Genomic DNA, 23,230 nt, shown 5'->3' with positions numbered 1-23,230 from the left:
AATTTATCTCATGTCCGGATCCTTGAAATGACCAGAGCAGCCAGCACATAACATGCTGAGCTTGTGAAATAGGGAACGCCCAATGCGGCACCTCCGAGCGAGATGCCTCTGACCCAAAGGATTGCCATTAGTGGAGCCCCTACAAGCGACCCCAAAGTCTTGACCATCATGACGAGAGCAAACATGTGAGTTTCAGTGTCTTTATCCTGTAGTTGAATGCCGCGTTCCGGTTGTATGGCTGGCGATTTCAGCAGCGACAATGTAAACACCGGCAGCGCAGAACCCAGAGCATAGACGAGCAATGCCGGGACTAGAATCCAGATCTCGGCTGCGAGGCCTATTGAAAATGCACCTATGATGGAGACAGCAAGACAAATCAGAGCGTATCGAATATTGGCTCGATCGGTTCGTCCCGAAGATGATTGCCCAGTGCTCAATGAATGTCTATTTCGCAGAAGTGACGGAACAACGATAGTCAGAAGGACAAAGTTCATGACGGCCTTCCCCGACAGGAGATAGCCCGCTGAGGCAAATGTCCAATGGTAGCGCTTCGAGATGTATTGGGGTAAAAGCTTGGTATCAGAGCTTGCCAATGAGGTAAGGAAGAATGAGATGAACAATAATAGTAAGTTCCTGGTATGACTGGCCAGCATGGCTCTGAGTGTTTCGCAACGTTTGCTAATGGCAGTGAATGCTGAAGTATCTGCATCCTGAGCTTTCAGCAGTGGGGAAGAGATCAGTGGTCTAGATTGCTCATCTTGAGCCTGATGGGAAAGGCCAGTGAATTCTCCTTCGGGATGATCTGGAAGCAGTGATATGGTGGGTACAGCCAGTAACAGTAATGTGATGCCCACGAAGAAAGGCAACCAAAGCAGAATCGACATTGAAGCCGATGCCAGAGCTGGGCCCAACAGAGCGACGACATACGATATGGAGCTCATCCAGCCAAAATAGGTGGCACTGACAGATAATTGTTTAGCTCACGAGTCAAAAGTTTGTTTGCAAATTGGAGCGCGTACCGAAGAACATAATCGTCTGTGATGCTGGCAGCTAGGGCATATGTCATTGAATTAAAGACACAATCACCGCCCAGAGCCGACAGGAAGGGACCGGCAATGATGGCACGTGGCGGCAGAGCGTGCTCAAAATGTCCCACAATCACCGCCCAGCCCAGCATGAAGACGCGAGGAATCAAATTCATCCATAACACGGTCCGTTGGCCATATTTCTCGGCGACGAAGCCCAATGGGATGGTCATGACAAAGTCTGCGGGTGCGGGTCAGTAAAGAGGGTGCTGCTGGCAGTGAAGTAATGGTACGCAGGACAGGCAGGACGGGACGCACCACCAACAATCCAGGCAGTATCCATGGCGCCCTGTATCCACGCAAGTCCCTGTTGCACCTGATTGATCTTGCAGAGGTCCTCGGGGATCTCGCCCCCAGGCAAAATACCGGACGGCTCGTTCTCATTGTAGTATTCGCGACATAGGCGTCGCTCAATGACGCGATTCAACGGCAACTGATAGAGACTGGTCGAGAGATTGACGAGCAACAATAACGCGAGGAGGGCGCCGATCGTCGCACGCTTGGGCCTTGAACGCGGCATCTCGTCGATTTCGTCCTCTTCAACACCGTTCCGCCCTTCTATATCCATATTGTTTGACAAAGGATGGCGAGCATGGACAGTTGATGGTGAGGAACATGCGTTAGAAGGACAAGAGAGATACGACGTTATCAGCTGGCTTTGATGCACGCCAGTGGGCCAATCAACTGTGGGACTGGCGGATGGCCCCGTGACATTTCGATATTAGGGCGTGTTCAGGCGCTGTCGCAGAGAAACCCGCCTAACAAGCTTGCCTGCGGGACTCGTTCTAGCATTTGAAATCCCTCTGAAGTGTCGAAAGTTGGACATGTTTGCTTTTGTCTGCGAATAATCACAAAAACTGCATATTGTATGAAGAGAGTTCCAATTTTCTATGAATTCACGAATTTTGAATGAAACACTTCTAGTTGGACTACTGCAGTCGGTGCTACCTGAGCAAACACTGTAGAAGTGCTCGAGCTGCAGTAGGTTAGTACCTTTGGTGCGCACCTAGCTAGCTAAAGGATACACCCTTCACTGACAATTACATCCATTTGAATTCCTTCGTAAGTAATTTGATATTACTATCATATTCCAGCATAAATTTCAGCTTGCAATTCAACTTAATACGGCCGCCTTTATGGCAAACATACCTGGTGGCAATGAAGGCTCAGGGGCGCTCAAGTCAATCCGCTAGCTAGATACAAGCCTGAGATTTTCGTATTCATACGCCAAATTCACGAGTGAGCTGATTTGAATGGATATTGAGGACATTATTGGGACGTGATCGATCTCGACCCAGGTTCTTCGACTGCTTAAAACATCTTTTCCGGTGCATCTTTAATTCTAGAGAAATAGCAAGGAGAAACAAAAGAACGAAGTGGTCAAATCATCTTGGTATCGGCCGATACGAATAGTACAAGCGATCGAAGTTCGACATTCACTCGCATGACGATGGCTTCCCCTTCCGCGGGGCGTCAAGGAGGGATGCGAAATGACCAGGAAAGAGGCCCTACAAGAGCTCAAGATAATCAGAAAAATAGATCGACTTCCTCTTGAGTATGGATTCACTCTTGACGTCTTATGTGTCGCGGGAAGATGTGAGTTGATCAGACTAGGTGGTTTCGGTGCCCAGAGTGCTTGCAGTTCTTGTTTGTGGCGCTGGGTTAGAAATCGAGAGATACATTACAGCACGACGCGCGGTAAAGCACAAATTCAAACAGCTTGTGATCTAGGGATACGGTGCAAGTGATAGGGAAAAGAGCAAAGCCTCGTGTAAATCGTATCCGACACGTCGAATTGATGTCGTACACTGCTTTGGAAGGGCTGGACCGCAAAGACAACTTACTCCCAATCGATGAGGCTATGAATAGGCCATATCCGGCATTGAAAGTCGGCACTGGTATATTAATGAGGACGGGTTGCATTTAGTGGTGGTCTTGGCTGATTGGGCGACGTCAATTGGCTTTTTACCGGGAGCGGTTGCGTTGACTTAGTAGCATTTCGTTGGAGAATGCGGAGGACTGCTACCCTCCGAATTATTTTTTCTTGGCTTTTGTAATTTCCTTCATCATCGTACCTGGTGGGATTAATTGATGCGAGGATTTCTTTTCTCAGCTGAAGTTGACAACCTCGGTTAAACCCTTTGTCTTCTTTCGTGACAAGGCGTTGTCGTGACTTTTTGCCTGCCGTGTTATGTTGCCGAGTACTTGGACCTGTGCTAAACTCCGGCGGCTTAGAGCTCCGTTGCCTAAGTTGGACACTCAGCATCCGGAACTGACATGTATGGTTTGCGATTCTTGTATATTGGAGAAGAAGAGACGAGTGAACATCGATTAGACGAGGGATCGATATCTGGAAAGCACATCGTCAACCGCTGAAGTAGTCAGTCTTCAGATATATAAAGAGGCTTCAGAGATCGCCATCATCTTTTATTTCTCACAGTATCAAAAGCCCATACATCACAATGAAGATTCCCAGCCTAGGTCTCGGTCTCCTTGCAGCTGCTACTTTGACATCAGCTGCTTCTCTGCAGCAGGTGACGAGTTTTGGCAGCAACCCTACTAGTATCAACTTTTACATCTATGTCCCTGATAAAGTTGCTACCAATCCGGCTATCATTGTAGCTGTATGTTCTGCATTCACAAAAGACATTAGTGATGAAGAGATATGCTAACATTACATCATCCAATTTAGCTGCATCCCTGTGGAGGATCAGCGCCAACATGGTACTCTGGCACCAAGCTCCCATCATACGCTGACTCTGGAGGCTTCATCCTGATCTACCCGGGCACACCGCACAACTCCAACTGTTGGGACGTGAACAATGCGGCCTCACTTACTCACAATGGCGGCGGTGACGCCGCCGGCATCATCAGCATGGTCAACTACACGCTGGACAAGTACTCGGGGGACAAGAGCCGGGTCTTTGTCATGGGCTCGTCCTCGGGCGCCATGATGACCAATGTCATGGCGGGATCGTATCCAGACGTGTTTGCCGCGGGCTCGGCCTATAGTGGCGTCGCTCACGCGTGCTTCTTTGGCAGCGCCACGAGTACCCCTTTTGGCTCGAACCAGACGTGTGCTCGTGGCCTCACGCACACGGCGGCCGACTGGGCCGCTTTTGTGCACAATTCGTACCCGGGCTACACTGGAAAGTACCCGCGCATGCAAATCTGGCACGGCTTGGCCGACAATCTGGTGTACCCACAGGCCGGCTACGAGGCTCTCAAGCAGTGGGGTGCCGTCTGGGGGCTGCAGAATGCAAAGAACAATAGTGGTGTGCCAAGCTCGGCGTATACCCAAATCCTGTACGGGGACGGAAGTCAGGTGGTTGGCTACTTTGGTCAAGGCGTGGGACACACGGCTCCGGTTAATGAGCAAAATATGTTGCAGTTCTTTGGATTGTTGACCTGAAATACTCAAGTCTTCAGAGAGGAGACGTAACAAAGTCATTGACAACCCAACATATCAGAGCGCAGTCTTTCATTGGAATTCAAAAGTTAGGGAGTCATCTGATTCTATTATTGGTGCTAAAGTCTGAGTCTCAAGCTACAGAGCTGTTGAAAAGCTCTTCCAAAAATGATCCAAAAATCGCTTCAGCTCTTGTCTTTTGGATTTTCCCAGATCGCAACCTGGCCGTGAACATGTGCTCCTACCTTTCTGGTGCGTCGAGACGGTGTGGTGGTGCTTTTTGGATGCAACCACATCGATAAAGCGCCATTTGAGGTTCTTGTCAACGTGGTCCCACTCATGGTCTTCACTCATCGAGGTAAAAGCATGATGGAGAGCCTCATCCATCACATTGCTGTCGTCACTATACTCACCTTGCTCAAAGGCAACCTCGATGGAAAACTCACAGAGCGGTGGGTCTTCTTCATAGTAGCCAGGACACAGGAAAAAGGGCACGGGGGCATAGATGACCTCACCCGTCACAGGATTCGCCACAGGCTTGAGGGAAAGAGGCCAGCCCTCCTGCTCGCGCCGTCGCTGGTCACTCACCTCGACGCAAGTGGCATTGGACGCCCAGCTCCACGACCTCTGCCGGCCCTTCCAGAACTGTGCGCTCACATTTGCAAAGATGTCTTCAACATGGGCTTCCGGGTCGATGCTAGAGTCAAAGTCCGGGAACAGCTCAGTGTTAATCGATGCGGCATCATCGACAACCAATTGTTTCACTTCTCCCTTCTCCTCCCCTTCCACCAAGGACAAATCCGCTCCCAACTGCTTCTCCCGGAGCAAAATCTCGGCAGCAATCTCAGACCGCGTTTGTGCACGGGGATCCTGAGATTCTGGGAGAGTTGGACAATACACTTTCCGCCTGCGGTCTTGCAGACTTCTGACCTTGCTCTTGAGACGGTGCAAGAATGAAGGGGACATTCGAAGACTGCGGTTGAACAAAGTGTATTGAGCGGTGTGAGTGGAAGAGAACGTATTCTTTGGTTGTTGATTCTCCCTGCATCAAGTGACACGTGTTCAGCTTATATACCTCTGCCGTGAATGTCATTGTATGCGGCCTGAGGCATTGTAGCCATCGAGTTTCATGACATGTAGTCACAATGACTTCTTTGTTAGTCGATTAATGCCCATTGTTAGAACAAAAGAACGGGAGGTCAGGGACTACTCTTGATGCCTTTTATTCTTCTTGAGATCTAGATCGTCATGATCGCACTGTTTCATGCAGTTTTCGATAGACTGCATTGGCTACGATGACTCTAATTGAGCACGAATTGGTAGATCGAAGGCACCAATTTCCACATTTCTGTACTGGAATATACTTGCACTTGTAAGCGGCCGCATTTGACTCCTACTGCTAAATTCGTATACCTTTGAGGCACAGCACGAAAAGAAAAAAAAAAAAAAAAGAGGGGCCGAGACCGAGAAGTTTGCTACGCGACCAACACAACATAAGCACAAGTTGGATCTAGAGTTACCAGACATCTACGCTTTCATCTTTGCGGGATTGAGAAGATCTTCCCCAAATATTCCTACATAATAGATTATCTGAACTGCTTGCAAGCTTTGTTCGTCCCAGAATATTATCTGAACACCATATATACCAGGCGCAGCCCCCTACAAGTGCCCCAAGATGCCCAAACCCAGCATTCCCAAGCCAAGCCCCGCGCCGTCAGCATACCCGGGCGGCAGACGGCCTCTCACGTGGCTGACCGTGGTTTGTTTCGCCCTCTTCTCCATCGCAGGGTTCTACTTTATGCGCATCGAGAACAGCATCAACGGGGTACCAGTCGACTTTGAAAAGGTTGTCACCAGTGGCCAGTGGGCCGACGGCACACCCATCAAGCAGACGTACACGGGCGTCGAGGCCATCGACTTTGTGTTCCGCTGGCTTGTCCCGGCTTTTATTGCCGGCCCGGCCGGATATGATCAAGGCGTCCGGCTCCAGCAGATCCACTTTCTCGTCAACTTCTTTGCCGTCGTCGCGATTTGGAATGTCGAGGCGTCCCGGCAGCGGAACCGGGGCAGCGCATTAAGCTAGTAAGTCTTGGGGGTTCCCAAACTTGTCACGGGGCCTGTTGAGTTGCTCATCTCTTCTCTAGCACGGCACTTTGGGCCGTCTTCTACCAGACTGTGGCGGGTGCAGCCATAATTCCGTTGTATTACCTCGTCTACGCCGTCATATCACGGAATGACAGCTATCTCAGTAAGGGCAGGGAAGTGTCCCGCGGCCAAGCCAGAGCGCTGCTTCCAGCTCTCGTGATCGGATACCTTGTTCCCACAACTGCCCTCTATATCCCCTGGGGCGATTCTGACATTACTCAAAACTTGACGGCACTGTGGCAGATATCTCCGGCAATTCCTAATCTGTTGTTACTTGTGTTTTCCCCATTCCAAGCATCGGAGCGCATTCCTTCGAACGTCCCGGCCGATGTCAAGTACCTCAAACGGATCTATCTAGCCATTGGCATCATCTCAACGCTGACACAGCTTGCCACGTTCTACATCAGCTTCACATCTGACAACCCGCAACTTACCCTAAGCTATATCTTTCTGCCTAACAAGGCAACATGGAAGGAGAGTACCGTGCTTGGACTCCAGTGAGTTCCCCAGTCATACCGAGAGTCTCGCACTCGAGACGTATGAGACGCTGCTTTGTTTACATGCCCCTTACTAATGTTGAATGCTTATAGCTACATCTTCCAGTGGGATTTCTGGATCATTTACGTTTCATCACTTGTTTGGTGTTATATCGTCGTTGTCGATGCCGTGCGATATGTAAACGGCAGATTTACATTGATTGAAGCAATCTTGTCCATTTTCAACCTTACCCTAGTTTCTTTTATAGCGGGGCCTGGTACCACGATGGCACTCGTCTGGAATTGGAGGGAGAATTGGCAGCTGAAAATTGAGCAGAACCACGAGAAACCAAAATCCAAGTAACTGTAGCTGTAACATCTAGATGGGAACCCTAGCCCCCCACCACTTGACAAAGAAAAAAAGAAGGAGAACAAGGGTTTGATGAACTATGGCGGGATTTTCAAAACAAGAATCATCATTCGTATTCATTACACTATAATAAATGCATTCGTCTTCCATCGATGAAGCCCCTTATGTTGCCAAAACGGGGTACAATCCTAGCCGCAAGCTGACAATGACCGCGCAATCTCCCGCGCAGTACATATATCATTCAGTAACCTTCGCTGTATCTGATCAAGGGTGAATGGCCCGTTGGACCTGAGGATACACTCTACACATCTCCTGATACAGCTCAGGGTGTTCTCTGTAGAGCACCTCGGGCTCCCAGGACATTGCGACGAAAATGGTGTCGATACCGCTGCTGATTGGAGTAGTGAAGATGTTGCAAATTTGCAATCCAATAAGGAAAGCGACTGCAACCACAACCGGAGTGAAATTGCCATCAGAGTTGTAGGCAGGATTTGTGAAGACCATGTAGAGATAAGCCATTAGGGCGCACGCATAGCCCACAAAGGTGGCGCCCATACTGAGCACAGGCCCAATCAGACATTCGTTGACCAAGGCATCAATACCGCGCTGCTTGATCATGTTCCAGGTATCCTTGGCTGCGGGGATATATGCCTTGCCGTACAGAGCAATGTACGAAAAAGCGTAGCGGTTCAAAAACTGCACAGCCCAGTCCAACAGTCCAATGATGCATCCCAGAATGCAGAACATGACAGTGCCAATGATATCTCCCTGGCTAGCCTCGCTTTGTCGGGCGACTGAGCACATCTGTCGCAAGAAATTGATAATCGCGACGATAAGACTACCAAAACTGATACTGCCGAAGCTGTAGGTCAAGGATCGCTTCAGAGCTCCTCTCGTGGCACCCTGAGGGGGATTATGTGGATGAAAGTACCACGATCCGTAGACGCCGGAGATAGTTGTGTGAATCGTGTTCTTCAGCCATTCCGAGATCCAGTACATTGCAAACGTGATGAATACAATTAGGCCAGTAACTTTGGCCGAGCTACAGCCTCCACCGCTGGCACTGCAAGACGAGTTCTGTCCTGGTTGGTATTTGACGTATACGGCGACAAAGGTCACACTGTACCATGCGGCAAAAGCTGTAGCGACAATGCCGCCGAGCAAGCTCACGAGGTAGACGTGACCATATCGCTTCGACACATCGACCGAGGTCGTCAACATCAAAGCGCTGAACGGAATTCGGGGAATCCAGGTGATAAAAGCGAATATGAGGAAGGCCACAAAGATTAGAAACACTATGCCCCCGGAATAGTAGTGGCGCGACAACATGTAGATGGCTGTGACCAGGCCGAACACAATATTCAATATGCCGGTAATCCAGATGAACGTCTTTGGAAACAGTCGCGCGAGCCAGACATAGGCATAGCTGAAGAAGAAGGCGATGCACAGGCAGAAGATGAAGAGCACAATGGTGTTGGTGTTGAGACCAACCGACTGTGCGCCATTGTAGATACCGCCGCCATTGATGTTGCGAGTGTTGGCTGCACGAGAGTTATTAGCAGTATTCTAATGCATGGAATGGGTATCCTAGTTAGCTATAGCCAGGGGCTTACCATAGCCGTGAAGAGAGATGCCGGAAACAGCTACGAAACCGAGAAAGACAATGATAAGCTGCACAGATTCATGTCAGTTATGAATGGGTTGTACTTGAGTGGCCAGATTTAGAAAATCATGCGCATTCCATACCAGGATTCCGGCCCAGAGGTCATTCCACTTGGGCTTCTCAATCTTGAATGTTTGGTCAAACATGGGTTTCTCGCCATAGTTTTGGTTGTAATTTTGCTGAGGGCCGCCAGGAGGAGGTTGGCCGTATTGCTGCTGCTGCTGGTCATACTGCCCCTGCCCATAGGCTTGTTGATTGTACTGCTGCGGTGGTTGCTGTTGTTGATAGTAATTGTTGTTTGGCGCTGGCTGGCCACCACCGTTGTAGTAGTTGGCTCCCTCTCCGCCGCCCGAGGGATTGTACGCCATGTTTGCAGGTGGGATCGATCGATCTGCTGAGATGCTGTTTTAAGCTTAATGCAACCCCAGAAGCCGATGGAGGCGACACTTGGATGGCCGTCGGGAAGCTGATGGATGTTGTTGTCAGCGTCAGCGCAGCGCTGGACTGAAGAAAGAGTTGAAACTTGGAGCAAGAGAATTAAAAGGGACCTCTTTGGGAATGCGGGATGGGACTTTTGTTTGTCGCAGGAGAAAAAAAAACAATGTCGTCAATTCAATTTCCCACAGCTGCTGAACTTGAGCTCCAGGACTGCTTCCAGTTTAAGCTCGGGCGCTGGTTTGCTGCTGGCCTAGATAGACTTCTGCGCTAGCGATGCACTATTAGGTCTAGCTTTGAGAAGTGCTAAGCTTCTTTAAGCGCTGAACGTCTGCTGCTGCATTGGCTGGGCTAGGCCTTTGACCAACCGCTGCTGTTTTGTCTGGCAATGCAGCTTCCCGTGCGTGCGCACCAATCGCTGGTGCTGATGTCATAGCTCTAGCACAAGCATACCAGGATCTGGCGGCAGGAAATTGCCGTGTGGAACATCTGACATCGGGTTTCAACTTCATCGATAATGTTAGCTGGTCGGGACCTGCCAAGGCCTTTCGTTGGGAATTACTAGTACCATTGATTTATTTCCATCTATCCAGATTCTATAAAAGAGTTTGAAGACAGAACATGATGAAGGATACAATGTTTTGGTCGAAATCACACTTCTCTGACTGATTGATCAATAACTTGGCCAGTCAGATTTGCAGCTGGAAACAGTACTATAACGACGTTTGTATTGCTTTAGAGCCGATTTCCGTCCTCTCCCGTAAATGTGCCGTGAATATAACTTGGCTTCTTCTTGGCAATTTCAGGACAGCCGCAAAGCCGATTATACGAAAAGGCAACCAAAGAGAATATCGCCTGTGCATGGCGTTGCTGCGATATGTTTCAATTAGCAGAAGCAGCACCGGTGTCATGTCCGGGTTGAAATGAAGACACAAGTTCCATTAGCGAACAGTGTGTGGAACCAGCCAACCAAGAAGTTACAAAGACACACAAATGAAAGAAGTGCAACGCCAATCATCGTCCTTAAAAACAACATAATCGAAGGCAAAACAACTTCGCCATTCAGATTATACTACTCCTGACTCAATTACGAGGGCTAAATTGAGCTGGGAGCCGTCTTACATTCCAAATTCAAGCTAGTGTAGGACTGACGATACAGGTGGATGGCTTTCGGACGCACAATATGAGAATTGTAGAACGGCTCTTCATGATCAGACTAAATGGAGGTTACCTCCATAACCGAGATTGCCTTGAATGATTGGACTCTGTCATGAAGTGATACTTCGGATGATCATCATGAATCAAACATGGCAACAATTTGTCGCACGACAACAACGCCATGGCCACAACTAGACCGATGAAAATATACACGTGGGAAAAAGGCATTTAATTTTGATATGATTTCAAACATCGAATACCTTATCCGTTTTCCCATTCTTTTAACACTGGTTTGACTGGTGTATTCGACTTAGAAATCATAATTTGAGTCGGCCTTAGTTGAGCAAATTGATATGATGAATTACATCTCGACTGATATATTGCTTCTATATTAAGTAGTCTTTATAGCTTCAAGCTGGGTGAGATGGATGATGGATTTAGTCAAATTCTACAAGTAGTACAGGCAAGTGGAAACTAGTTTTGAGTTTTGTCATTTGATATAATCATATCTATTCATTTCGCATCGCTAGCAACGCCTGTAGCTTTTTGTCATAGTCCAGGTCTGGCCATGCAGTGCCTTCTCCATCATGACTATTTTTTTATCTCTTGGCCGATACCTCCTCCCACTGCACGCCAGTCCACTCCTCGAGATATCCAGCTTCGCCCTCGGCCACGCCGCGAGCCTGACAGTCCGACTCGCAGACGCCGACAATGATGGTGCCCCAGTCCATGCCCTCGAGGCTGAGCTCCTCGGCCTCCAGTTCGGCAATGGCGTTGGGCGTCAATTGGACCTCGAATGCTCTTGTACTACCGCAGTTTCCGCATCGCGGCATCGTTCGGTTGCCGCCCAGTAGCTGGCCCACCGCATCTGTCTTGGAGTACAGTAGGGGCTGGCCGCCGAATTCGTATCGGATCACCTGCTCGGGGTTTTGGGCGAGCCGATCGGCAAACTTTTGAAAATCGCCGTCCATGACGGACTCGAAAACTTCGCGGTCTTCCTTTCCACCGCCGGCAGAGGATCCTGGCTCGTCTACATCCATTCGTGTAGCTTGTGGTATTGGTGGCGGTGTCGGGTCGAGAGTTTCATAGTCAGCGTCGGCCAGGTACGAGATGGGGTAGGGAGAAGGCAGATCCTTCTCTACGGGCCATGGTTCCGGGGGCGGGGGAGGGCCTTGCTCTTTCTGAGGGTTGTTGAGCGAGAGAGTCTCGGCAAACGTTTTTGGGAGGGCTTCGACTGCCTCCTTGACTTCGGCTTTGCTAGTCTCCTCTACAGGTTTGGGTGCTTCCGGCTTGGAACTACTGAAGGGGTTTGCACCACTTGCAAATGGATTGCTGGGCGCAGAACCCGATGTCGCAAAGGGGTTGGCCGAGTTCGACGCGGATCCGAGGCCCTTTGCTCCGAATAGTGCCTCGCCAAGTTTCGGCTGCGGCTTTGGTTCCTCCTTGACTGCTGGCTTCTCTTCTTTTTGAACCTTCTCAGTCGGTGCTGCTTTGCTGCCGGGTTCGACGCGAAGTCCTCTGATTACGCGAATGCTTCCATCCTTCCTGCGACAGCTTTTCTTTTTGCAAGCAAAGACGTACAACCGCCGTTCGTGTCCGGGGAAACGGTCTGGTAGTTCTCCATTCAATTGTAGCAGAAGAACCATGACATCTTTGCACAACTTGCAACGAGCAAGGGCAGCGGAAGCGGGTGCTGAGGGATCGAGCCAGTCCTATGATACGCTGTGAGTATTCACAAGACATCTAGGTACAGCAAAGTAGTGCATTGGCGCAAACTCACTGGGCGACCTCCCAAACGGCTTATGGTATCATCTTCGGCATCCTTGGATGCATAGCCGAGGAGGACATTGGTCTCTGTGTAATCGACTTCTTCTCCGCCAGAGGAGTCGCTGTCGTCGTAGGGTGCCATTACGTGAATCAGCGTAGAAAAAATTAATTTGGTGATGTTTGCTTGGTCCCTGTACTTTTTGCCTTATCACTAGAAACTTTGGCGGGGGAGGGGCTTATCGGGCTGGCCCCACAACTCACTATTAAGTTCAATGCCATAGGTTACAAGAGAATCACCTATTCTGTGTATGCTTGCACCTTGAAGGTATCAATGCAAAGAAAACTCTTTCCACTATTCATAGTGCTGTACAGTCAACAAGTTATTACAGTTGACTGTTGTGGCCACTATGGCCACTGGAACCCACTGGAATCCAGTGGAATGTTCCACTGGATCCAGCCCCACTAAGTGTGGCCAGTGCACCTGGCCATAGTGGCCCTGGGTTACAAGGTAACCCACACCATAAAAATCCATGGATTTTTATGGTTTCTTCGATTATAAATCAACCTTATTATTAATTAATTTAATTATAAATTTAGTTTATTAGTAATATATTTTAAAAATATTTTTACGATTAGTTTTATAAATATAAAAGGTAATTATTTTTTTATAATTAATTATCCCTTTTTTAAAATTTAATAAATTAATTATTATTACAAATATACCCCCTTATATAAAAATAAATAAATATATTAGCGCTTAAGGAAAAAAGGAGGGGCTTAGCATTAAAAATCAAGAATAAATTATATTAAAAATAATTATTCCCGCTAATTATTAATAATTATTAATAAAATTATTTATATTATCACGATCCACGGAATTAAAGGCGATATATTAACGTATAAAGTATTAAATAAATTTAATTATAAACGAAACTTACGAAATAAATGACTACGGTATTATTAAATAAATATTAATATTTAAATATATAAATTTATTAAAAGGGTTAAGCTAATTAATATATTATAAAGCTGCTAGCCGTATAGCCGTAATTACCCTTTTTTCGCAAATCAAAAAATTCTTATTTTTAAATTTATTAAATTACTTAAACCGGTATTTAAATTTAAATTTTATATAGCATTTTTAAGGGTATTTTTAATAAAAGTGCTATTACGAATATGCACCTTTGCATAAAAACAAACAAATATATTAGCGTTTAAGGAAAAAAAGAAGGGGCTTAGCACCGAAAAACGGAAATAAGTTAAAATAAAAACCACTATCCTTAATAGCTATTAGCTAGCTATTAAATAAAATTATAATTTTAATAATAATTTAAACGGTTAAATTATTAAAATTATTAAATTTTATCGACTTTAAGGCAATAAAATAAATTTAGTATTATAATTTAAAAATATTAATAAAAAATAAATAAATATATATTATAAAAAGATTTTTTATATAAATAATTATTATTTTAATAATTAATTTAAATATTTATTTTATTTATAAATAAAGCATTTAATACGCTTTAACGATTATATTTATAAATTAATTTAACCGCTTTTACCTTTAAAATATTTATTATTTAACATTTTTTTTTTAAAGCTATCGTTCCTTATTAATATAAACCTTTAACACCTTATATTTTAGGTTTATTTTAAAAACCCGTAATTTAGTTATTACACCGGTATTGCTTTTAAATACAACAGAAATTTTCTATATTACGTCGATAATATTATAACGATTACATTATGGTGTAACGATTATATTACGGGTTTTTAAAATAAACCTAAGGTATAAAAGGTATTAAGGTTTATATTAACAGGGAACGAAAGCTTTAAAAGAAAATACTAAGCCATAAATATTTAAAGGTAAAAGTAATTAAATTAATTTATAAATATAATCGTTAAAGCGTATAAAATGCTTTATTAATAAATGAAATAAAAGGTAGTTATTCCCCCGTAGTTAGTTATTCTTTCTTTAAGCTTCAATAAATCAGTTATACAGCCTTATAACTACTTTTACGGCCTAATTCTACGAATTATACGAACGCTTCCTTATACCTAAATTTATAATCCACTAATTATACCTTAAAATAGGTTATAAGCCCGGTCCGGTATAATATCGATTATATTTAAATACCGGATTTAAATTATATTAAAACTATAGCCGCTTTCCTAAATAAGTTAATATAACGTAAACTCCGGAATTCCGTTATAATAGCCGATTTTATAAGCTTTATTTTAAGCTTATATAGCCGTAACTATATCGAAAACTATAATTAAATAGCTATTTATAATAATTTTACCCGTTATAGTTATATAACAGTTATAAAGTCACTTATAACTAATCCTTATTATAATAGCCGATTTACTATAACACCTTATAGCACCTATTATATTATATTATAGCACCTAAATCTCTTTATATACTTTATCGATAAAATAAAAAAATTAATTTCTTTTATTTTTATTTTTTTAACGATTTCTTTACTGTTTTTAACGATAATTATACCGTTATAATAGCAAAAATTCGGCAAAATAGATAACTCTATCCGTATTATTACCGGATGCCAAATGCCCCGGAAACAGAAATTTTCCGGATCCGGAAACTAGAATACGTAAAAATCTATGTTATAATTATATTTTAAATTATTAGGAATCGATCGGTTTTTTAAAACTACCGATATATATAACGGTATAACCGATATTTAAAAAGCCTAGGTATTATTTTTAATTCGTTAAAATTTAATAATAAAACCGTTAAATTTAATATTCGATAAAATAAATTTATATAAAGCTTTATCGATTTTATAATTAGCCTATTAAAGCATCGGACCCGTATTACGTTAGCAATTATATTTCGAATTTTATATTATTAAATTCGAAAATTATAACTTGTTAAACGAGTTTATATTTATTTTTAAAAGATATATTTTAAAGCTTTTAAACGTTAGGGCTAAAATCGATAATATCGATTAAAAAACGATTTTTATTATAGCCTTTTAATTAGCTTACCTTATATAGGCTAACCGTTAACGTAATATTTTACGGTTTATAAATCTATTTATTTTTAAAAGGTTAATTATAGATATTTTAGATAAAAACCGACGGAATCCGGATACGGCTATAGGAAATTCTTATTATACGGATAATAAAAAATCCCGGTTCCCCCGATCTAATTAGAATTAACAAGGAACCCAAAGCGGAAATAAGAAGAATTCGAATAAATCGAATAAAGGGAAGAATTCGAATAATTCGAATAAGTCGAATAACTTAAATTCGACTATATCCACTACGAACCAAAAATCTAAAAAACGGGGAAATTTACCCTATAACAAAGATTTAGACGAAAACGAATCGTTTTATGCTTTTTCGAATATTTCGAATAATTTAAAAAAAAAAGAAATTAACTACCTTCCCTAAGGATTAGTGGTTATACGATACGGGTTTTTTAAAATATATATCGAATAATAAGAATTTATTCGATAGTTTTACTATAAAATCGGATTTTTTACCGATTATTATAAGTAGTGGAAAAATATTTCTAAAAGGAATTGGAAATATTACGCTTTCCTTCGAAATTAACCGGGAAATATATAAAATAACGTTATTAAACGTATTTTACGTACCGGAATTTCCGCTAAATATTATATTTAGCTAATTATATTACTAAAAAAGCGGTATTATAAACGGGAATAAATTATATAATTCTAAAAATAAGCCTTTTATTACGTTAAATTAAAAAAAACGTAGATTTTTTTATATTTAGCTAATAAATTAAAGCTTAATATAGCATATTTAGCTATAAATTTACTAAAAATAATAAAAAAAACCCGTATAATCGGTTTAAATTACCCGGAACCGAATTCGGATATAAAATTTAATAAAACTACGGATTTCGAGGAAATCGAATTAATTTCTAATTATTCGAATTTCTTTATAATTACGGAAAAATAATATAAACGATTTAGCTATCTTAACTATAATATTTTAGCTAAAATAGCTAAAATAATTACGGGGATTTTTAAAAAAAAATTAAAAAAGGAAAATTTAAATTACGAATTTTATATTTCGGGAAAGTTTACCTAAAACCAGCCTTATATAAATCCGAATAAAGCTAATAAACCGTTATATTATATTTATATCGATACGGTTTATATTACCTTTTTTAGCTATTTCGGTTATAAATATATAATTAATTTTACGGATAATAAAACCGGATTTCGGGAAATTAAATTTTTTAAAAAAAAATCCGATATATTCGATATCGTAATAAATAAAATTAAATATTATAAAACCTAATTCGGAAAATATTTAAATATTATTTATATAAATAACGGCAAAAAGTTTTCCCTAGTTAAAATTAAAAAATTATTTAACCGAAAAAAGGATTATTTTCGAATTTATAATTTTTTATATATTAAAATAAAACGGTATAGCCGAATATATAAACCGGATTATTATCGAAAAAACTAAAACGGTTTTTATCGATTTATAACTCCCGAAAAACCTTTAAGAATTCGTTATAAAAATAATAATTTATTTAATAAATTTTATTATTACGGTATCCGGTTTATTTACCCTTTATTAGGAATTTTACGATTATTTTTAGCTAAAAAAAAATAATACGCCTAATTTATTTTAAATTTATATTTTAAAAATATTAATTTTAATTTATAAACCGAAAAAAATCCGTAAAAACTCCGATAAATTCGGAGTTATTACCGAAAACGGGAAAATAATTAAATATAACGGTAATAAAATTTATTATATATATTTTCCCGATCGACCGTATAAATTATAAATTATACGGATTTTTTATATTCGATTATTACCTAAAAATCGAAAAAAAAAGGAAAAATTACCGGATTCGGAATTACCGGATTAGGAAATAATACCGGATAAAAATTTTACCGACGGTAAATTTATCTAATTATAAATCTTAAAAATAATAAATCCACGAAATCTACTAAATTTATTTCCTAAAAACGATCGAATTTTTCGATCTATTATAAATAAATTTATAATTAATAATTAACCGGATTTACCCGGAAACGAATTTAATATAAATAATAAATTTAATATAAATTCCGAATTTATAAATATTAATAATACCTTTTCGATTATTCCGAATAAATCGAATATTAAGGTAATTCTTCCGAAACTTACGGATTCCGAACGAAATAAATTCGTTAAATACGACAAATTATTCGCCGATATTTCGTATTATTTAATTATTAAAAAATTAGGCTATACGAAACCGAAAATTATAAAATAAGCGCTAAAAAGCCTTAAAAAAATAAATTTAAGCTATATACGCTAAATTACGGTAATTAATTTAAAAAAAAACTTTTTAAACTATCGATCGAAATAAAATCCAAAAAGCCGGTAAAATCTTATTATTCGTAAAATAAATATTTAAAAGGAAAACCGATAAAAACGGAAATATCGATAAATACAAAACTAAACTAATTATATATAAATTCGAATAATAATATAAAATCGATTATTTCGAAACGTTCGCTACGGGAATAAAATCTATTATTTAAAAGCTTTTATTAGCTTTAGCAGCTTATTACGATTAAAAAATCGAATAAATCGATATAATCGGTGCCTTTTTAAACGGGGAATTATACGAAAAAATATATATTACTTTTATAAATAAATTATCCGAATTTTTTTCCGAAAACCCGGAATTAAATAATTTCGGTTAAAAAAACGACGACTCCTAGGTAATCCAGCTTAAAAAGGCCTTATACGGTTTTAAATAAAATTTACGCTAATAGCAAATTACGTTAAAAAATAGTTTAAAAAAGCTTAAATTTAATTTATTTATTTTAAACGAATTAGTTTATTATAATAAAAAATCTAATATTTTTATTATAATTTATATAAATAATTTCCTAATTTTTAGCCCTAATTTACGTAAAATTAATTAATTAAAATAAAATATTTCGAAAAAATTCGAAATAAAAGATTTAGGACTAGTTTTTTATTTTTTCGGTATATAAATTAAAAAAAATCGAGAAAATAAAATAATTCGTATAAATTAGGCAATTTATTTTAAAAAATTATTAAAAATTAACGGATTTTCCGATATAAAACCGGCTAATATATTATTTAGCCTTAAATTCCTAAAATTATTATATACGTTAAAAAATAAAAATAACAAAAAACCGGCTTTAAAGGAATTTATCTATTTATATTAGTATTTATTAAATAAATTAATATACGCTATAATTTAAATTAGGCCTAATTTAGCTTATTTTATAATATATTTAGCTAAATATATATAAAACCTATCGAAAATTACGATAAAAAAGGTAAAAAAAGTATTTAATTACTTAAAATCCTATTACCATTTTAAAATTATTTTTAATAAGAAAATAAAACCTAAATTAATAAATTATTCCGATATTAATTTTATTAATAATTACGAAACCCGTAAATTAACGTCCGGTTATTTATTTACTTTAAATAACGGACCGATAAATTAAAAATCGAAACGGCAATTTACGATTTTTTTATTAATTATTAAAGCTAAATTTAATAGGCTAAAGCAGGCTATCCGTAAAGCAATATAATTAAAAAATTTCCTTATAAAAATCGGAATTAATATAAATACCGTATTAATTAAAGGAAATAATATAAAAGCTATAAATTTAGCATATAATCCGGAATATTATTAACGTATTAAATATACGGCTATACGGTATTTTTACGTACGATAAAAGGTTAAAAATAAAAATATTCGAATTAAATATATTTTAATTAATAATATATTAATAAACGGCTTTATAAAATTATTTTTTAAAAATAAATTTTAAAAATTTATTAAATTATTAAATTTAACCGATATTATTTAATAAAAAATATTATATAAATATTAATATAATATTATATAATATATAAAATTAGCTTTATAACGTATATTATATCGTTATAATAGCTATAAAATTTATTAAAATATCGTTAAATAACGATATATAGGAAATTAATAAAATTTACCTTATATTAATTTATAATTAATATAATATTATTTATAGCTATTATTTATAATATTATATAATTAATAAATTATTATAATTAATTATTATAGCCATTATAGCTATTAAAACCTATTAAAATTTAATAAAACGTTTTATTAAATTTAGCCCTATTAAATATAACTAATATACCTAGCTATAATAGCCCTAAATTACAAAATAACTTATATTATAAAAATTTATAAATTTCGATAATTTTTTCGATTATAAATTAACCTTATTACTAATTAACTTAATTATAAATCTAATTTATTAATAATATATTCCAAAATATTTTTATTAGTTAATTTTATAAATATAAAAAATAGTTATTTTTCCGTAATTAGTTATTTTTTCCTTAAGCTTTAATAAATTAATTATATAGCCTTATAACTATTCCTACGGCCTGATTTTACGAATTATACGAACGCTTCCCTATGCTTAAATTTATAATCCACCAATTATACCTTAAAACATTTTTTTTATATAACGCTTATATATAACGATTATATTACGGGTTTCTAAAATAAACCTAAAATATAAAAGGTATTGGGGTTTATGCTAATAAGGAACGGTAATTTTAAAAAAAAATACTAAGCAATAAATATTTAAAGGTAAAAATAATTAAATTAATTTATAAATATAATCGTTAAAACGTATTAAATGCTTTATTTATAAATAAAATAAATGCTTAAATTAATTATTAAAATAATAATTATTTGTAATATAGTTAAAGGAGCATGTGAAGTAGGTTTAAAAGAGTCATAATATTAAAGTAAGCTAAGAGCGTTAAAAGGTATGGGTATAGTTATAAGGTGTATTATATTTATCTAAATTCTAATTAAAAAGGGAGTATATAGTCCTATTTATATATTTATTTATTAGAAAGATTTATTAATTTTTTTGGAGCGTACGGACCTTATCCGTAAGCTTCTTGCTTTTAATAAGGATATTTATATACTCTTTATATTTGGTATTTTAAGGACCCTTAAGGTTTAACTGACTGCCATATATCCTTTAAGCTTTTAAAGCGTTTTTTAAAAGCTTAATAAAGATATATTAATTAGATAGCCTTTTAAAATCCTTATTTTTAGATTGGATTAAGTATAAAAACAGAGATTTTAAGCTTTTTTAAATATTTATTCTATATCCTCCCTAGGGTTTACCTTATTTTTACCGTTTTTATTTTAAAGGTTAAATTTAGTTATTAAGTTACCGGTTAATAATAGGTTTTTTTAGCGATAGTTACCTTTGCCTGCTATATATAAACCCGGATTGAGAAAGCTTTTTTTATATTTTTACCTTTTATTTAAATATCTTTTTTGCAAAAATTCCCTTATTTATAAATCTTTTCCTAAAAATAACCTTTTTATGCGCTATTTATTTGGAGATTTTTATTCTTCCTTTTTTTTTTATTAATATCCATTTTTAGCATTTAATAATCAGGTTTAGATAAATTTTAAATTTTTTCTTTATTTAATTGCATTTATTTTTAATTTTTTACACTTTTTAAATCTTTTTAATATAGGCTTATTTAGCTGGAGTTTTTTTTTTTTATTACGTTTGCACCTTTTTAAATTAGTATTTTAAGCTTTCCCTTTTTTTTCGTAATAGTTAAAAAATCCAATAATAGCTATATTTAATAAAATATAACAACTAATTTTATCGATTTTTTTATTATTAGGCCTTTAATAATTGTTTTAGGTGCGCTTTTGCTAATTTATATTTATTTAGCGTTTTTGCCCGAGTTAAAAAATAATGGTTTATTTAATCGGATTAATTATTCCATTTATAAATAGCCTATTTCCCACTGCTTCCCAAGCTTTTATTTCCTTTTTTTTTTTATTTTTTAGGTTAGATTTCCTTAAGCTTTTTTAATTTATTTTTATTTATTATTTTTTTAAAAAATAATTATACGCTCCTATTTTTTTATTATATTATTTATTATTATGCCTTGCTTTTTTTTTAAATCTCCTAAAAAGATTTGCGCTTAAAGCTATGCGCGCCGCCCGTTTTCGTTTAGTGGCTTTAAAACTTAGCAGGACCGAATAATGGCTAAGCTTTTTTATTATAATAAAAAAAAGAAAAAGCGCGCTTATAAGGCTAAGCGCTAGTGTGTTTTTTAGTAATAACGGTAAATTTCGACTTTTTTAGCGCTTATTTTTATATTTTTTTTAATTTTTAGTATTTATCCGTTTTAATTTTTATAATATTATATTTAATAATCCCGATTTTTTTATTTTTCGGTTAAATCGCGTTTTTTTATTTAAAATAGTTTAAGCGCCGGTAAAGCTTTTAGGTTTAGTTTTTTTGCTTTTTTTAATTAAGGAGTTTTTAAAATTCCGGTTCCGATTTAGCTTTTAGCTATTTTTAGTAATTACGTTCGCATTTTTTTTAATAATTACGCCCTTTTTATTCGTATTTTTCGCGATTAATCGCTTAAAATAATTAATTTTACCAAAAATTATAAATAATTTATTGCTTTTTTTGCCTATTTTAGTAATAAAAAAGGCACTTTTATACCTATTCCCTTTATTTATAGCTTTTATTATTTATTAGCAAAAATTAAGGAAAATAATCCTAAGCCTTCCGCTCGTCGCTTTAAACGTATTATTTATATTTAACGTAAAAAATTAAAGCATTTAGCCAGCATTTTTAAGCGCGTTATAAAGGTTTCGGGAGTGCGTAACGATATTTTTTGCGTTTATTATATTAAAGCTGCTATTATTAGTCGTATATATAAAAATATACCGGCTAATAGCAAATGCTTTTAAATTTTAAAAAATTGCTATTATCGTTATAATAAAAATCGCGATAGTTATAAGCCTATATAAATTTTTTTTAATTTATATTTCGCTTTTTATATTTTTTAAAATATAAAAATTAATATTATAATAGTTATTTTAGCATTATTTTTTTTATATAGCGTTATATAAATTATTTTTACGATAAAGCTCGCGTAAAACGTAAATACCGTATTATTTTTAAAGTTGCTATTAAAATTTATTAACAGCAGGTTTTCGATAAAGCGGTTTTAGGCTTTAATATTGCTTTTATTTATATAAATTTTTTTTCCGATAATAAAAATAATTAAATAAGAGGTTTTTATATATAATGCTTAAGTATAAGGATAAATAAAGGGATTTTTATAGTAGTATATTAATAAGCATAAATCTGGCGTTTATATGCTTTTTGCGGGTTAAGCTTTACGGTTTCTCGGTTATTTTTTTATTTACCTAATAAAGTATTATAATATAAGCGTTTTTTACCGGTAGTTTTTATTAATTAATTTTTTTATTATTTTTAATATATTATTTATAGTATTGGTATAATTTTGCGGAAATTTAGGTAAAATACGAAGCGTTTAAATTTTTGTTTTAAGAACGCTTTAATAAGGCCATTTGCTAATATTTAGTTTATTTAAAGGTAAGTAATCCTAAAAAATCCTTTTATATATTTTTATTTAAGCTATATATTATTAATATCAATATATTTTAGTTTAGTATTAACTTTTAAGTTATCGTTTATTATAAACCGTATTATTTGCTAATTATTATAAAAAATATTCTAATTTTATTTAAAGTCGAGCTTTAAATCCCGATAAAGCTATTTATATATTAGAGTTTTTTTAGCGGTTTCCGATAAAGCGTTTAGCTTTGCCTTTATTATATTAATAGATATAGTACTTTATTTAAAG

The 23,230-nt window shown here is 37.1% G+C and overlaps 6 protein-coding genes across 6 annotated transcripts; 2 read left to right on the top strand and 4 right to left on the bottom strand.

Annotated features, from left to right (window-relative positions):
* Positions 1-8: 8 nt before the first annotated feature.
* Positions 9-1,653, bottom strand: PFICI_12440 (uncharacterized protein; the record flags this gene model as incomplete). Its single annotated transcript, XM_007841021.1, has 3 exons — positions 9-960; positions 1,020-1,266; positions 1,344-1,653. 3 exons carry the CDS (start codon positions 1,651-1,653, stop codon positions 9-11), a joined length of 1,509 nt encoding a protein of 502 aa, XP_007839212.1.
* Positions 1,654-3,547: 1,894 nt separating this feature from the next.
* Positions 3,548-4,497, top strand: PFICI_12439 (Feruloyl esterase B; the record flags this gene model as incomplete). The annotated part of the gene is made up of 2 exons (XM_007841020.1): positions 3,548-3,709; positions 3,778-4,497. 2 exons carry the CDS (start codon positions 3,548-3,550, stop codon positions 4,495-4,497), a joined length of 882 nt encoding a protein of 293 aa, XP_007839211.1.
* A 135-nt stretch (positions 4,498-4,632) lies between these two features.
* PFICI_12438 (uncharacterized protein) lies at positions 4,633-5,460 on the bottom strand (the record flags this gene model as incomplete). The annotated part of the gene is made up of 1 exon (XM_007841019.1): positions 4,633-5,460. One exon carries the CDS (start codon positions 5,458-5,460, stop codon positions 4,633-4,635), a length of 828 nt encoding a protein of 275 aa, XP_007839210.1.
* A 709-nt stretch (positions 5,461-6,169) lies between these two features.
* On the top strand, positions 6,170-7,479 carry PFICI_12437 (uncharacterized protein; the record flags this gene model as incomplete). Its single annotated transcript, XM_007841018.1, has 3 exons — positions 6,170-6,576; positions 6,639-7,136; positions 7,230-7,479. The coding sequence occupies 3 exons, from the start codon at positions 6,170-6,172 to the stop codon at positions 7,477-7,479; spliced, it is 1,155 nt and encodes a 384-aa protein (XP_007839209.1).
* A 270-nt stretch (positions 7,480-7,749) lies between these two features.
* PFICI_12436 (Protein PNS1) lies at positions 7,750-9,516 on the bottom strand (the record flags this gene model as incomplete). The annotated part of the gene is made up of 3 exons (XM_007841017.1): positions 7,750-9,026; positions 9,099-9,156; positions 9,232-9,516. The coding sequence occupies 3 exons, from the start codon at positions 9,514-9,516 to the stop codon at positions 7,750-7,752; spliced, it is 1,620 nt and encodes a 539-aa protein (XP_007839208.1).
* A 1,824-nt stretch (positions 9,517-11,340) lies between these two features.
* On the bottom strand, positions 11,341-12,650 carry PFICI_12435 (uncharacterized protein; the record flags this gene model as incomplete). The annotated part of the gene is made up of 2 exons (XM_007841016.1): positions 11,341-12,453; positions 12,522-12,650. 2 exons carry the CDS (start codon positions 12,648-12,650, stop codon positions 11,341-11,343), a joined length of 1,242 nt encoding a protein of 413 aa, XP_007839207.1.
* Between the last annotated feature and the right edge of the window lie 10,580 nt (positions 12,651-23,230).

This window comes from Pestalotiopsis fici (genome assembly GCF_000516985.1).
Source record: "Pestalotiopsis fici W106-1 unplaced genomic scaffold PFICI_Scf_10, whole genome shotgun sequence".
NCBI classification, from domain to species: Eukaryota; Fungi; Ascomycota; class Sordariomycetes; order Amphisphaeriales; family Sporocadaceae; genus Pestalotiopsis; species Pestalotiopsis fici.
This window is presented reverse-complemented; position numbering and strand designations above follow the sequence as displayed.